Here is a 17529-nt window from a genome sequence, read left to right as displayed (position 1 = left end):
AAATACTTGAAATAATAACAAAACATACTTACAATCGCTGATTCAGAAGTGCCAGATTGTCATAGCGAAGTCGGAACTGACCCTTTTTTTTTTTTTTTTTTTTTTTTAAATAGCCTTGGAGCATAACCAGCCTTCTACTAGGTTCACGAAACTGTCGTCCATAAAATGTGTTGCACAAATTCAAACATTTGGTTTGTGCTGTTGTGTTGTAAAACAAATCTTAACCAATGATTCCTAATTGCATCTACTTTCGGAAGGCTAAATAAAGTGCTTTTGCTTTCGCATAGAAACACACAGCGTCTCCCTGTCATGGCTGCATCAACACTACTACGGATACTGAAATCACGTCTTCTTTCTTTGCGTGAACATTTGGGCAGCATTACGCAAATATTTCCTAGCAAATGTCAATAAGCCATGGGAAATAATAGATTTTTGCAGGAACGTATATTTGGTTATTTATGCACTTTTTGACATTTTAATATGGCTGGTTTCACAAGCGTGCCAGTGGAGCTGAAGAAATATTTACACAAATAAACATTGTGATGTAGACATGTGGGGGCGTGTTGAACGAACCGTTTTAGGGGGGGCGTGGCTGAGTCTTATGTTTTCTAAAGAATATCTCTTTGGGTTTGAGACTTTAGTCTTTGCAACTTTAGAGATCTCATCTATGCACAAACAGCTTGTAACACTCCAGAAAGGAAAACTTGAAATCGCATCATGTGACCCCTTTAAAAAGACTGTCCTGTTATGACAAATTGCTTTTGATGTTCCTCATTTAAAAGTCACTTTGGATAAAAGCGAGTGCTGATGAATAAAGATGAATAAATTTAAATAAAATAAGTTTGACTTCAGTACATTAAATGACATATCAATATCATGCTTGCCCTGCCAGCACAAATCCAGCTAAAGAAGTAGTATCCTGTGGAAGTAGTAATGCCCGCTGAATGTTTGGTCCTTCCAGTGACATAGCACCAAGGAGGAAAGTCAATCTTCACACTCTCCTTTGAAATGGAGGCAGCCAACAAAATAATTAACACCTCTGTTGTGATCCATCATGTCACCCATATCAGTCAATTACTCATGAGCACATCTGTTTTACCCCACTGCTTACACTGGGATGTAACACTTTTGTGGTCTGATTTAGGGCAAGATTAAAGCTTGAATTTGGCTGATTTTCATTTGCCAAGTTGGCTACTACTAAAACACCTCATTATACAGCTTATGCATATGGGTTAACCTATGGATTCTTCCAAGAGAGTGTGTACACCTTTGAACCTCATTTGTATCTTTTTAATGTTGTCTTTCACAATGGTCTTCATTCACTCACCCTGTTTTAAGGTTGTCGATGGCCTCTTCTACTCCTCTCTGATTGTTCCGCACCATGTACTGATGCATGCTGGGGTAATTGCTCCGTATATTCTCCTCCGTACTTCCATTTGGGACAGTGCCGAAGCGTAAAGGAGGATACTGCTCTGTGGGGTGCTGAAACTAAACACGACAGTAGAAGATACTTAATTAGGTTTCTGAAATATGAGATTACAGTTTAGGCCACTGAAATTCACATAATTAATCATGTGGCTAACTATGATTGGAAACACTAAAGTGTGTGGTGGGTGTAACAATAATGAAAATTGAATCGTTTCATATGATTATAGGCCGATGATTTATTTGCATAATTTGGCCCCAACTGCTCCACACAAACAAATGCCTGGTTCAAACACAAGAGAGACCCATTTAAAAGATTTATAGTGTGTATCCGTATCACTGCAATGTCAGTTATTGTTATAAAACCACAATTTCAGCTTCTATAAAATTTCATGTCCAGTAAATAGGGATGTACTGATATTGAAATTGTGACTGATACTAATAAGCCAATAATCATTTTCATTTTACGACTGATAACCATGATGTTATCGTTAACTAAAACTATTACAAAATGTTTTAAGTAACTGAAATAAAGCTGAAATGAAATGAAACATAAATGCTAGATGAAAAATGCAAGAAAAAAATGCAGAAATGTTTCCTTAGCCTTAGCACATTTGCATGCTACATACTGAAAATTAAAATGAAAATAAATAACTAAAAAGTAAAATAAAAACTAATAAAAATTACAAAAACACATAAAATTACTTAAATTAAAATAATTAATTATACTATAATAGTATAATTATAATACTATTATAAATTTGTACTTAAAGTGCAAAATGAATAATGAATAAACATTTTCCTTCAATACTTGCTATAAGAAAAAATAGCTCAGAGAGGGTCCTATTTTTACTATAATCTATGAATATCCCTTTACGTTAGTAATAATTGGTCATCTAAACAATTCAGTATCCAATTGTGGTTGATAAAGTATAATTATAAATGATAAATAATTATACAGTTATAAATTACAACAAAATACCTTAATATAACAATTATTTTATTTGCAAATGATCATACAAAACAATCATATTTATGACACTGTTTCCACAAAGTACGACCTCCATAAACTGAGCTCAACATAATAGCTAAAAAAGGGAAATTTATTACAGATTCACTGGTATTATTGTCTACCTTCTTATCACTGAGGCCAGACACAGTATCGATGTACTCTTCTTGAATCATGAAAGCAGCCAGGTTAGCAGTGTAGCTGGCCAGGAAGATGACAGCAAAGAAAGCCCAGACCAGCACCATTATCTTACTGGTGGTGCCTCTCGGGTTTTCCACCGGAACAGAGTTATTAAACACCAGAGCCCACAGCAGCCAAATAGACTTCCCTATGGTGAACTTTGAACCTCCTGCCTCTGAGAGAAGAATAACACAGGAAGGCCAAATGAGGCATGTCTTATTATGACATACACAGTGATAACAGAGTAAAGGGAGACAACAAAAAGACACATGAGAAAAGAAGGAACACAGCTCGAGGTGAACTGTGGAACACGCTTACAATGATAATAACAATCTGTAAACAAGTCCTTCATTGCTGATTGCATTCATGAAAGTGCCTAGAGCAAAACCTTAAATATATAAACAACATACGTTTCCCGCTCTGTAAGCTTCGGTTATATCCAACAGGGCTGAAGAACTCGAATATGAAGACGGTCACAGCTACCACAGACAGGCACATGACGAACATCATCACCCACACAGCTGGGCTGTATGGCTCTAAAATGGTAGGAAAAGTATAAAAATGAATGGATGGCAATCCAAATGTCGATATTTTTCCCCCATGAGCTCCTTTTTCCACCCAAGTATTAAACAGTTTAATTATCAGCTTCTTAATTAATTAAAATAAATTAAATAAAGCACCTTATTCAAATAAATTTCAGTCATTTTTTTAATGTTGCGATCTTTCAGAGGTATTTGTAGGTGCTACACGCAGCCAGTAACAACACAAGGTTTGACAAACTTTCTCAAATTTTATCCATCTTGTTTAGGAATAATAGCATATATCCAATTTTTCTTTTTTATCCATTCTTCTGATAACCCAATACATTTCACTGACATGCAAAAATCATCAATTTGTTGATGCGTTAATCTCTGTACAGAACAATTTAGATGAAATAAATGTTCTTTTTAGACTGGGGAGGATGTTCATAGTATGTTTTTATCAAAAAAATAAAATAAAATTGATGATGACAAGATTGTCTAAATTAAAAAATGTTAATTGTTAGGGAGAGGCCAAGTTGGATTGCTAAATACAACATTATAAGGATCCTTAAAACACTCTCATCTGGCAGTATGCATAAAATCTTTTTTTTTATATATATACGAATAATTGCAAAGGCAACATTTAATACAAATATAACACTAAATCTGAAGTAATATGAAGCCTGTAGCTACTGGTACAGCATAGTGCCAGCAAAATCAATGTCAAGGGCTTGATTCCCCAGGAAAGGTACATACTGATAAATTGTATTACTTTGGAAAAGTGTATGCCTAATGTCTAAAAGTAAAAAAGAAGTCTGGTGCTCCCTCCTATTCCCTTACCGAGGAAAGCAGATGGTGACACTGTGCCATTGCTGCGAGAGACCATGACACTGATGCCAGTCTCCACAAAAGGAACAGAGAACTCCACAACCTCTGACCTCTCTTCATTAATAGTCAGGGAGCCAATCGCCATGTCAGCCCGCTTGGACACCACCTGGTGGGGAAATAGACTAATAACACTACGAACAGAGAAAGTGCATTTATAAAAGTGAAAAAAAAAGTTTGTCAAGATAGTAAGTAACCTTTACGGACTACTTAGTAAATTTGAATGCCGTCTAGTTCATACAATTAAAAAAATTATTCAGTTTCATTGTTTATAATTTATAGAACATTAGCTTGTATATTATGGTGCTTTGCCAGTGTCACAGTTTAAAACAAACAAAAAAAATGTTGCACCTGAATTCAGTGGACTTTGTGATAATAAAAGTGAACAAATAGTCGAGAGATAAAATGAGGGCCTGACCTCCCCGACCATTCCATTCCACTCTCCGTCTATGTTCTTTCCATGCCTGCCATTGGTCACCAGATAGAGGTCATAGGTGAAGCCCACTATTTTAGCCAGGCGCTTGAGAACATCAATACAGAAGCCTTTGCAGCAGTGCTTCATGGATTGAATGCCCTCAACAACCATGCTGTAATTGAAAAGAAGAAGAAGAGGAGAAAGACAGAAAAAGAAAAAGAAACAGAAAGGGGACAGTGATAAAAGAAATAAATAATGTAGAGAAAGAAAGCAAAAAGAAACTAAATGAACATCCCTGCTCAGAATTCAGTGCCGTGTCACCTAAGGCAAACACATATAATCTGAGGTCTATCAGCATAAAGAATACGATTTTTTAAAGGAAATGGTCTGCTGTTTTAAAAACAAGCACTACTCAATAGAAACTGGAGCAGTGATTAAACAGGAAAAGGTCAATATTTATCTAAAGACTGTATGCCATATATCACCCCAAAATATTTTTTTTTGTATTAATTTTGCCTAATTGAAGCCATTGTTTAATATTTTTTACATTGTGGCTTGATTGTCATGACAATTAAGCACATTTCCCCTTATTCTCATTATCATAACCTATAATTTTACTTCTGATTATTTAGTCACCACTGCAATAATTACTGTAAAATATACACTGGTGGCCAAAGGTTTTGAATAATACAATTTTTTTTATATTTTTGAAAGAATTAGCGTATCCAATAAATCCTCACCAATTATGTATTTTTATAAAAAATACAGTCAAACAGAAATATGTAATGTGAAATATTACTATAATTTAAAATAACGGTTTTCTATTTGAATATCTTTTAAAATACAATTTATTCCAAAAAGTAGCCATTACAAAATATAGGATCGTGTGATACCGTGTTAAGCGGCAATACCGCATCACAGATATCACGTGAGGAGAGTGAATCGAGCTGACTGACAAGAAGAGTGAGGTGAAAAAGACAAGACCATGGCAGAAGAGTTTCAAAATGAAATGGAATGTAAAAGCGCCTGTTTTAAAAATATTTTGGATTTTGAAAAGCCTGTTGACTTCTGCCATTAATATAAGTGATAATGGAAGTTTTTTTTTTAAACATTCGCTTCTCATTTATCTGGTTCCACAGTATTTGCTGATTTTTATTTTATTTAAACAGTTTTTTTTTCTTCATTATTTTACATCAAGGTGTATGCCATCCGTGCCTCCAAACGTTTTTATTCATTTTGCTAATAAACGTTCTACGTTTCATAATTATTTGTTCCTCATTCTTTACTTATTTTTAGTTTTGTATACCTATTTAAACTTCCTGTAAGTTATTTATTATTTTATATTAGGCATATAGGCTAGCATGGTGTATTTTTATTCGTTTTGTTAATAAAAGTTTTATGTTCTACGTTGTATTTTGTTGTTGCTTGAATTGAATTCAAGCAATCGATGCCGAATTGCCAAAAGTGAAAGTAAAATGCGCACAATGCTTTTATAAGCTATTTAAGCAAAGGAAAGTGAGGGAAAGAGGGAAAACTCAAATGAACTAAAGACAAACAACTGCTTGACGACGAATTGCCCCAAATTTAAAAGTGAAAGTAAAATGCGCACGGTGCTTTTTCAAACTAGGCTATTAAACATGAAGAAAAGTGGGGGAAAGATGGAAAACTCAAACGAACTAAAAGCAAACAACTGTTTGACGCCGAATTGCCGCTAATTTGAAAATGAAAGTAAAACGCGCACGGCGCTTACAGGCTATCTAAAACCGAAGGAAAGCAAGGAAAAGAGGGAAAACTCAAGCCACCCCCCACCACGGTGATACCGGTATTACCGGTGTTATCACACGTCGATTAACCAGTGGGAAAATTTCCTCACCGTCACAACCCTAGTATCAGCTTTATTTATTTACCAAAAAAATTCACAATTTGATATAATTAATATAGATATTACATTCTTTTTATTTTTTTCTGGTTATGAAAATATGTGGGGCAGATGTGTTTATATAATTAAATTATAATTGTTTATATACGAATTATAATGAAAATCTCATGTAATTTTTTTATTTTATTAATTTATGCAAAATGTTGGCTGGTTAAACAAAATCCTAATGTATCTAATTATAATTATATTAAGCTGATCTTTCTTTTGATTTTTGTGGTTAAATATGACCTGGGCATGTTCTTGTTTTTGTGAGATTCGCCCAGGCGCTGTATGCTAGACCAGGAAGAATTCTGAGAAATTCTGCATTTAAATAAAATAAATTAAGTAAAGTGCTCTAACACAGAACCATCATTGATCAACCTCTTCCATTTCTATGTGCATTTCTAATTTATTTAAATTCCATCAGTGCTAGTGACAGGACGGGGAATGAATGCCCCTGGGGTAATGTGAATGTAATTTGTAACATCTGCATATTCACTGCCACATTTGCCAAAGTGATAACCTCAAAGGTTGAACATTTCCAGTCTAAAAATCCACAGACTGAACCTTGACCTGTTGTTGAGCGGCAGACGGCACGGCACAGAGTCTCTGATGCAGGAGCCTGTTCCAGGATCAGCAGGCTCTACGATGACGAACGGCCTCTCCTCCAGAGTAACCACACGCAAGTGGTGGGAGTCATCAAGAGGTTTGAGGAACGGACCGTAACGGGACCAGGGCGGGTAACGCAGACGCAGCACACCATTTTCCCACCAACCTACCTACAACAATAACAAGATGCCATTAAAATGATACAAAAACATTTCTGAGACCCCAGACTGATGCTGAGTATTACATAATGGTACTTTGAAGAAGTTAAATAATTGGTGTTGGCATCAGTTTCCTATTTGACATTCTCAAGACAGACTGTGGATGTAGTGCCAACTGTATTAAGTAAGAAACTGAAACTGAAGAACATTAAAAATTTCTGTCCTCCCAAGTGACAGCTATTTTACCTTTCATCAAGTCATGTAAACCCAAACCTTTCAAAGCTACTGCAGCATGGCACCTTTTTAACTTCACTTGATTCCCAATTCCAAGTGTTAAACATCTGTCAGCGAACATGACAATTAAATATAATAAAAAAAGACTTGTTCTTGTTCCACTGGCACGCTTGTGAAACCAGTCATTTCAAACTGTCAAAAAGTGCATGAATAACCAATATACGTTCCTGCAAAAATCTATTATTTCCCATGGCTTATTGACATTTGCCAGGAAAATGCTGTATGTGCAATCACTTGCAATTGCCGCTCAATTGCATTCAAGTGCACTGACCCGTTAACAAAAACTTTTGAGAGTAATTTAAAATAACAGACAAGTCATTGGAAGAACAGGAAAATTGTGAATTATACAGTAAAACATAAATCATATAAAGCATATAAAAACTTAAAGGTATGAACTGCCGACTAGTCATTTTTATAACTCTCAGTGCACAGTAAGTTGATAATTTTGCTGAATTATATCAAAAGTATATGTACTAAACATAGTAATTAATATAAAAATCAAAGATAGTTATGTTATTAAACAAAATAAGCTATCAAACAGATTTAAAAATTTCAATTCCAATGAATACAGCACTACTGAGACCTTGATTTTCATAACAGTTTATACATTATAATGCAATTTAAAGAATTGTGTCGATGCAACTTTTGGGCTTTGCACAAAATATACTGTAATGTAATGTGAATGTGCATATATTTATTCTTTGATGCACTTCAGTCCCTTCTGTATGCGGCACACGGTCCATTTCAAATGTATTCTTCAGATTTAATTTATATTGCATTTAAATGGCAAGGCAAAATGTGAACTCACCTGGGAGCTGCATTTAAAACAGTTCAATAATAACCATGAATATCATACTAATGGCTCCACCCCTACCTCCTCCCAGCCTCTTCCTGCAGTGTAGGAGATAACATCCAGGAGTGGATTTGCCAGATAACCATCATTATTAAAGGAATAGTCCCGTCCAGATAGAGTTATGTTACTGAAGAACCTGCAAGAGGAGAAGAGGGAAAAAAAGAGCAGGGTGATAAAGGAGGAGTCTGAGTGAAAGTGATAAAGAGAAGGAGAGAGAGCAGCGAGAGATAAAGAGTGATAGATGGGAGTTCCATTAGTCACCTCTCCACTTGGGGTGCTGTGTGTGATTTGTGCTGAATGTTTAAGGGACTCTTAAGCAAACCTTCTCTGCTGAACATTAAACAGAAATGACAACACTGAATCTCAATGAACATAAAAAAGAAATTCATTTACAGAATGGCCGAAAACTCAGGGTAAAACTGCCTAACCAAATAAATGAATCGATTAATTAATAAAGAAGAAGATCGACCGTACAGAAGGATTAAAAAACAAATGGAGGAAGTAAAGCTGAATGAATTAATTAATTAATGAACAAGCTAAATTTTGAATGAAATACAAAAAAAAATGAACGAATGAATGAATGAAATGAATAGCTAGGGTGAATGTACTGTATTTGTGAATGGATGTGAATGAACAAAAAGATGAAAGGGTGCTGAACTTCAGGAATGTATAAATTAGGGAACGAAAAAGTAGAAAGAAAAAAATGAATGAACACAGATAAAATATGAACGCGAGGAAAAAGGATCAACTTCATGAATAAATGAACGAATAAGAAAGAAAAATGGGATAAAAAATTAGTAAGTTTAAAGGGTAAAATTAATGAATGAATGAAACTCTATGAACATTAAATAGAAATGACAAGACTGAATCTCTGTGAAAACAGAATGACCAAAAACTCACAAGACTTACTTCATTTAAAAGTAGACATTTCAAGCTGTCTATACATATATTTCTCATGTATTTGAGGCGAGTATTCGCGGAGATTCATGTTGTTTTATTTACGTATCTGTGAAGAGAGGTGACAGAGACCGAGCCGGCGGAGCATATGGTTTATTTTCTCTATTTTTTTAAAAGCATATTGTTTTGTTGTTATTATGACTATACTCAAATAAAAGTAGACCCTTTGCAGTTTCAAATGATACCTTGTTCTTATCTGTACGATCAAAACCCGTGGAGTATTTTTAGTTCTTTTCGCAAAGCACAAGAAAGCCCGCAAACAGTTTGCTGAAGACAAGCAGACTAAGGACATGGATTACTGGAACCATGTCCTGTTGTCTGATGAGACCAAGATAAACTTATTTGGTTCAGATGGTGTCAAGCGTGTGTGGCAGCAACCAGGTGAGGAGTACAAAGACAAGTGTGTCTTGCCTACAGTCAAGCATGGTGGTGAGAGTGTAATGGTCTGGGGCTGCATGAGTGCTGCCGGCACTAGGAAGCTACAGTTCATTGAGGGAACCATGAATGCCAACATGTACTGTGACATACTGAAGCAGAGTAAAGTTCATTGAGTGAAGAGTACTGTAGGATAAATCAGAGAATTATTATTAAGTGAAGAGGAAAAGACAAATGAATGGACAGGTAAAATAGGATCTTAGGAAAAAAAATGAACAAATAAGAAAAGAAAGGATTAATGATTAAAGGGTAAAATAGTGAATGAATGAATGAATGAATGAACGAACGAATGACTGAACAAATGAATGAATGACTGAATGAATGAATAAGCAGATAGGAAAAATGACTGCATAGTTAAATGACAAATTAATGTACTTAAGGAATACATTATGGAAAAAAATAAATTAAAACATTAAATGTCAGAATAAATGAAATTTGTATTTCACTGTTTATGAAGAAAAATTGTGATGGACAGATAAAAAAATAAAACAAGGGTAAAATCAAACGTCACAGAGGAATGAATCGTTGAATCTATGAAAGAGGAACTGGGTGGATGGAGGATGAATGACATGCCCTAAGGCACTGCAGCCACGGCTCCGATTGCACTTTTATCACACTTCCAAATCGGCGGCAGGACACGGCAGTCATCTCGCCAGTGGCTTGTTTTCAATATTCAGTGTTTGGAGCTCTTAGGATGCTGCAGAGATGCTCTTGTTAGTCGCCATGACAACTAGGAGCACGATAGTAGCACCCAAACTCTGGAACAAACGCCAAACGCGAACATCGCAACGGAGCAATTTTTCTCCCCTGTGCGTGTGGAAGCTGCTCCTCTCGTTGGGCATTCGTCAGCAGTTTTCTTTTCATTGGTGATGCGGTAATGGCCAGATAAATAGACTCTTTCAACCAGCTCGTTTTTAATTTTTTTTATTTTAGTCCGTCATTGCACGGGCTTGTTTTTATGAGTCATGTCACATAAGTCTTTCCACTTCTGTCTTTGGGAGAAATTGTACTTGATATCTGATCCATAATTTGCATCAGGCTCTATAAGAGATTATGTTCATTTCAAATCGCTGGTTGCAATGACAGCTATAGCAGGCTTCTGGTTTAATGCCCCATTTAATAGAACGAGAGCGGTATTGCTTAGCCAAACTTCATTCCTCCGTCTCGAAACAGCACTCTAAACACTTTTAGAAATACGAAATGGAGCTCTGATCATTTTTCTTGCACACTCAGAAGGGAACCATAATCGAGTTTACAAATCTTTTTTAAATTTCTTCGATCCGTCACACACGATATCTGCCACAGATCGGCAATTAAAGAAACAGTCCAATCCGGCGTAATTAATTTATCTGGCACTCATTTCGCGAGTGCAATGGAGAGCATGACAATCTTAATAACCTCAAGTCGGCAATGTCGGCACACTTCCCTCATTCCCTCGCTCTAGACCCCTGCAAGGTTGTCATAGCGACACAGCCATTGACATTACATGTGTTCCGCTAATGCCTTACATTGTGGAGTGAACAAACAACCTAAAGCACAGCACGTAGCGGAATACAGATGTCACTTGTGTCATCACAATGAAGACGAGAAAGAGAGAGGCAGGAAAAAGGGAGCGTGAGCCTGACACAAAATGGAAATGCAGCAGTGATGTACTGTCACACAGAATGTGAAATGAAAAGACCTGGAGACACATGGAAGAGGAGACAGGGGGGGAAAAGTGTGTGGCACACACACCAGGACAGGATAAGGAGAGATGCGGAATGTTTAAACATCAGAGGGGTGTTTAAACATCAGAAACATTTGAGGGGTTTTAATGTGTCCATTAAAGCGGCATTAGAATGGTGATGAGCAGAGGCACTGCCCTCTGCAGCTGTGTGTGTGTGTTTGAAAGAGAGAGTATCTCAAAACAGTATGGCTGTATACAACAGCAATATGGTTACCTACAAGTGAAAGTCATAAAGAGAGAGGCTGTTCCAAAGCCTAACAAGACCTAGACAGCATTTTTGGGGTTCAAAAGGTTCAAAGAGTTCATTGAAATGGCCAAAAATGCTATTTCCGTAAGCTCACCCATGATGCCTAAAGTGCAAGTAGGAACATTCAAATATGCCTACTAAATTCCGAAAATGCTGTCCAGGAATGAATGTTCGAGCTCGAGTGATGCCCCAGAAATGCTTTCTAGGCAAATTTAACATGCCTATCGTGCTTAAAAAAAGCTAGAAACCCTCCAAAATTGAAAAAAAACAAAAAAAAACTGCGTATCTATATAAAAGCCTACACTTGAAATACTTAATCTTTGAATCACACGGTCAAATCTCTCAATGAATTCTGCTAAAAATGGTCACGATTATGCCGTATGCTTGCCTCGCGTTATCATCATTTAATTTAGGCGGAGCATACACTCAACATAAACCAGTGCATAGCTTAGTAAGATTAACTGGAGCAATGCAGAAATGGAAAATCAATCAACAGACTGACAGAATTCTTCGTTTTCATATAACGTTAGCCAACATATTAAAACACTAGGAAAGTTTAATCAAGGAATAGTCAAGTCACCTTTATTTATATAGCGCTTTTAACAATACAGATTGTGTCAAAGCACTTAACAGTATCAAATTGGAGGATAGAGTGTCAGTAATGTATAATAGTATATTTCAGTTAAAGGCATTTCATTATTGAATTCAGAGATGTCATTGTCTAGCTCAGTTTAGTTTAAATAGTATCTGTGAAATCAAATTGATGATAATCGCTAGAAATTAATTGTATAGTATTAAATAGTATTAATAGCATTAAAACGGCTTTTAAAAATGTACTTCATGTTGGCTATATTGTCTAAAAACAAAACAATGCTCCTTTTACTTACTCAGACCATGCGCATTTGTTCAGTGAATTTAACGTTAACGTGGTCTGGCGAAGTACGGGACTAGAGGCGATTCTGCACTTGAAATAAAAATGTGCTCGGCAGGAACTAAATTCACAGGTATGCAGAGAGATAACTACAAGCAAGCAGTTTCGAAAAGAGCCTGGAAATCCCGCACCACCACAAGTGGGTCTTTGTTTAGAGGAATAGACGGCGCGGATGGGATCACGGACCGCAGCGGCGGGTTGTAGTGTATGACATGACTGACATTTGCTGGCTTTGGCTAGCCTCCCAGCTAACGCATATGTGCCTGTATTGAATATGATTACGCATCGCTCCAGTAGAGTTGTTGTAAGCCAATTTGACATTACACAGTTTACACAAAACGTTTCCGTTTCCTTCTAATTAAAAATAATCCCACACTTTGCTGGTTCTTCGTGTGGTCATTTCGAGCTCGCCACAACTGACATGAAGAAAACGCATGCGAGGTCTGAGGTAAAAATTTAGTTTTCGCCCAGATACGCTTTACATTTTTTTTTTAATTTTGGTATTCTTTTTCAAAAAGTTTATTTTAACTTATTTTTTAAAAAAAATTTATTACTTTTTTTTGGTAATTCGAATGATAAAATCATGTTTTTGTTCTCTCGTGTAATCAACTATTGTTTTCAGTGTCGACTATTAGGAGCTGTACCGTAGTCAACTAGTCGACTAGACCCGCACATCCCTCCTTACAATGCCCCAAAACTGTGGGATCCTTCAAGTGCATCAAATGTATGGTGCCCAGAAATGGTCTATGTAGAAATGTTTGAAAGCAGTTGAAATGCAAAAAACTAAATCCAGGTAGAAATGTTCAAATGTGTGTATGACAGCCAAAATGGCAGTCTAAGAATGTGCAGCTGCCCAAAAAATTCTTTGTAAAAACAGTCTAAGTATAATGCTTAAAATGCATCTATTATGCCCAAAAATGTTTTACATATGACTGTTAAAACACACCCATGATGCAATTTGAATGCAGTCGTGATGCCCCCAAAAAAATCAGTCTGTAAAAATGTTTAATGTACCCATGATATTTGCGAAATCTGATCCCAAAAATGGTCTAGGTGGGAATATTTGAATGCACCTACAGTATGATGCCCAAAAAAGAAGCCTATGCAGGAAAATTCACACACATTAATAATGCAACAAAATGGAATATTTAAATGCACCCACAAAGGAAAGTTCCAATGTGCCTGTGATATCCAATAAAAAATAGTCTAGATAAGCAGCTCACAACCAGAGAGAGAGAGAGAGAGTGAGAGAGAGAGAGAGAGAGAGAGAGAGTGTGAGAGAGAGAGAGAGAGAGAGAGTGTGTGTGAGAGAGAGAGAGAGGGGAAGTTGGCAAAGTTGGCTGAAGACGTCAATACTGCTGCAACGTCCTGCACAGACAGCATGAGTTAATAGGAGGAAGTGGGCGTAAGAGTGAGCGAATGAGGGATGGAACAGACCTTGAGTGAGTGAGTGAATGAGTGAGAGTAAGATTGCGTTTGAGTGTGTGTGTGGGTGTGGGTGAAGCCGGGTGGCTGTGAGATCAGTTCCATTGGTGACAGTCTGTGATATTTCCCCCTGCATCCGGCGCACCATAACCAATTATCCTATTTACATGCAAAACGACACCGCATGCGTGCCTCTTTAGAGCCGCCCGCAGGGGCAAGACGAGAACGGAGAGGAAAAAATAAGGGATGAGACAGTGGGGGCAAACAAATTGGTGGGAGAAAAGGAGGGGGACAGGAAAGAATGAGTACAGGAGAGAGCAAAGAGTATGAGATAAAGATATGGAATTAGAGTGGGGACAGTAATGTCGACATGATGAGAGAGGAGAGTTATTATGAAAGAGTGCAAGGACTGAGAAATGCACGGGCATGAAAGAGTGGGAGGGTATGAAAAAGAGGTGAAAAGAATGACAGAAAAATGAGTAGGGGGATTTGAGAGACTTAAAGAAAGCAAAACAATGAGAAGCGTGAGAGAAAACGACCCAAAAAGAGGGTGAAAAGGTTGAAAGGAGAAAGGCGATGAAGGGTGAATAACAGTGGGCAGGAGTACAGGTGAGCATTCATCACACTCCATTAACTTAAGCAGTAACAAAAAGTTAGCAGTAGGGGGCAACAGGTCTGTTGCAATATGCTTACTCATAGTAATGCCAGCGCTCTCATCTCCTGCGCCAGCCTCTAATGATTGATTTAGGAACAGCTCTCTGCACATCTGCTTCCATATTTAATCTGGAGTGACTGCATTATACTGTTCCCAGAGCAGACGTCATACGGTGCGACGGTCAGAGACGAATCTGTATAATATACAGTAACCGTACGTGTAATCTCTGAACTAGTGCCATTGATTGGACTACAGATAACGCTGGAATATAATGAGGACAAAGAAATATAAATCAAAGCGGTATTTCATTATTTCATCAACTCTGGGATTGTGGATGAATCTTACTCATACTAGAAGCTGTATTGTAACTTTCCATTATCCAGCTGACCAACATTATAATAATCAATTCAGCTTCATTAATACATGACCACAAGCTCAAATATCAAGCATGGGTGGTTCATAGCTCAAAGTTTGATCAATATCAATCAAAATATGCCAAGAGACCGCATGAATCTCACCATACTTAGCATGAAACATTTTCAGCTCAATCTCTATGGGAGCCCATTTCCACCACAGAACAAAAATAAAAAGGTAGTTTTGTCTTTTTATGACAATTTTCTCACAATTGCAAGATTTCTTCTCAGAATTGAGATATCAGAATTGCAAGAAAAATATCACAATTGTGAGATAAAAAGTCACAATTACCTTTATTTTTTTATGACAGAAACAGGCTTTCATATATTTCCAATTTAAATAAAAACCAAATGAAAGAAATAGAAATCATCTTTTACTTAAAGAAAAGGCAGCCTATTTGTAGGAGCATTGAAGGGATAGTTCAGTCATCATTTACTCACCTGCATGTCATTTCAAACCTGTATGAATCTTGATAGAATTAAAGCTAATGGGGCTTTAAATGTCTTTGCATCGTGACATTATTTTCATGACAGTTTCCCCCAAATTCTCATTATAACAATGTGGCAAAAAAAAACTCTCATTATCGTACAGTGAAACAAATAATGGTATTTTATTTAAATTGTAAGGTAATTTAATGAGAACCTAATGAGAATCCCCATTGAAAATAATGAGAATTACAAATAAACTCAAAAGTAAAATATCCTGATATATCGCTGTAATGAGAACGTGAAAGGAAAACATATCATTTGTCATGAAAATAATGTCACAGTGTCACAATCTTAATGGTCCTAAAAATAGACAATACAGAAAGTATAATTTCTTATATTTTTGTTTTGATTTTGGAAGTGAAATATGATCCGGACAACCATCTGTTCTCAAAAATGAATTAGAGAACAAAAAATGTATACAAAAAGCTATGCAGAATGTGCTAATGGTGTCATATTTCCCCACTGCTTAAATCCAATATGAAAAGCATGAAGATCGGATATGAGTTGGTTAAAATCCAGTTTGTAACGATTTCAAAATAAGGAAGAAAACAATTAAATGAGAGGGAAACAATGGAAAAAGCCTGTACGAAAGCACTTGTAAAGGATCTATAGATGTGATTCCGTGCTCAGCGCTAATGAATAGAGATGAATGGGAAAACCTTGAGCAAAATATAGCAGCAGCTCTTAAAGGCTGTCCGTTTGCTCCCTGAAGGAATAGATGTTGCAATACTTTGAGGTAGAGAAGCAAATCCTTTTTCAGGCGAAGAGTAGAGAAATTAATTTTAAAATATGGATCATTTTGGTTACACCTAGTACACAGATGTCACATCAAACTAAATCTGATGATTGATAACGGCCCTTGTAAAGTGGGCTTGAGAGAACGGCTCAGTATGAAAATGAACCGGCAGGGTCAGCTAACATAACCTGATGGCATGTTTAAGTGATTGACTTTTGAACTTTTGCCTGAGTGACATGAACACTTCTGAGAGAGCTCCCCCCACCAAAAAGACTAGTCGACGGTTCTGTTTGAGGCCAGAGTTTTTTGGAGATTGATTTGTGAGAAGTATGAGGCAGCAAATCCCTGCAGTATGGGCTGTCAAACACAAATCAAATGCAGGTTAAGGGTGTGTGTATGTGACTGAACACATGTGGCCTCATTGGGGTGATGGGTGAAAAGAGACCCAGGAAACAGACAACACAGGTTTTTGATACAGTCATCTCAGTCACACTGTTTGGCACCGCTCTTTGAATTTTGTGCTGCGAGAGATGAAACAGGAACTCGTTCAAATCTGTTTTGTTTTGTTTTGCTGTTCGTGATGCACCCGGTTTAGGGCCATTTCCTCTAACAGTACAAAGTCAATGTGTTGTTCATACATAATTAACAGCAGTGATGCACGGCCTAAAATAACGATTTCAGTTTGTGTTAGGAGTCTGTGGGGAGATATATTGCAACAAAAATGTAATAAATATTTATTATCAAATGAATGCTTTAACAATTTTGAGTGGAATGAGTCAGGACTGCATTTGGGTCAGTACTTTTATTCTTTCAAATGCAGCTGGAAATTTTTCTCCCTGCACAATTATGTGCAGATCATGGTTAAATAAATACTTGTTTATGATTTTATAAAAACGTCATAAAATTAAAATGCATGATTTGTGGACCCAAGCTTACACTGAAAATAATTTGGTGGTAAAACTGTTTTCATCCAGAAACAGCTAGTAAATTTCACAAACAATTAAGAGATTATGTAACACATTAAATTAATCATGAAATGTTTAAGTTGTAAAACGTACTCCAATAAACTTTTTATTTTAAACTTAAAAAAAACAAACTTTATATACAAGTGTACTCCTAAATGTTGACAGAATTGACTTTTAGTGGATATCTGCATTTATTTACAGTCTTTCTCTGCTGAAAGACTAAAACCTGAAACACAATCTTAACCCAATCCAATTCATATTAGAAAGAGAAATACCTCTAACT

General features: G+C 36.5%; 1 protein-coding gene across 1 annotated transcript in view; it reads right to left on the bottom strand.

Moving 5' to 3' along the window:
• grin2da (glutamate receptor, ionotropic, N-methyl D-aspartate 2D, a) overlaps positions 1-17529 on the bottom strand; it is a gene marked incomplete at its 3' end in the record, with an annotated part of 64591 nt that overhangs the window by 10481 nt on the left and 36581 nt on the right. The window contains exons 5-11 of the mRNA XM_079442595.1: positions 8289-8403; positions 6927-7132; positions 4439-4607; positions 3976-4129; positions 3025-3150; positions 2560-2789; positions 1328-1488 (exon numbers count right to left, since the gene is read on the bottom strand). Of these exons, the coding sequence (XP_079298721.1) occupies positions 1328-1488; positions 2560-2789; positions 3025-3150; positions 3976-4129; positions 4439-4607; positions 6927-7132; positions 8289-8403 (1161 nt within the window). The remainder of the gene's footprint in view (positions 1-1327; positions 1489-2559; positions 2790-3024; positions 3151-3975; positions 4130-4438; positions 4608-6926; positions 7133-8288; positions 8404-17529) is intronic.

Source organism: Barbus barbus, assembly GCF_936440315.1.
Source record: "Barbus barbus genome assembly, chromosome: 19".
NCBI lineage: Eukaryota > Metazoa > Chordata > Actinopteri > Cypriniformes > Cyprinidae > Barbus > Barbus barbus.
This window is presented reverse-complemented; position numbering and strand designations above follow the sequence as displayed.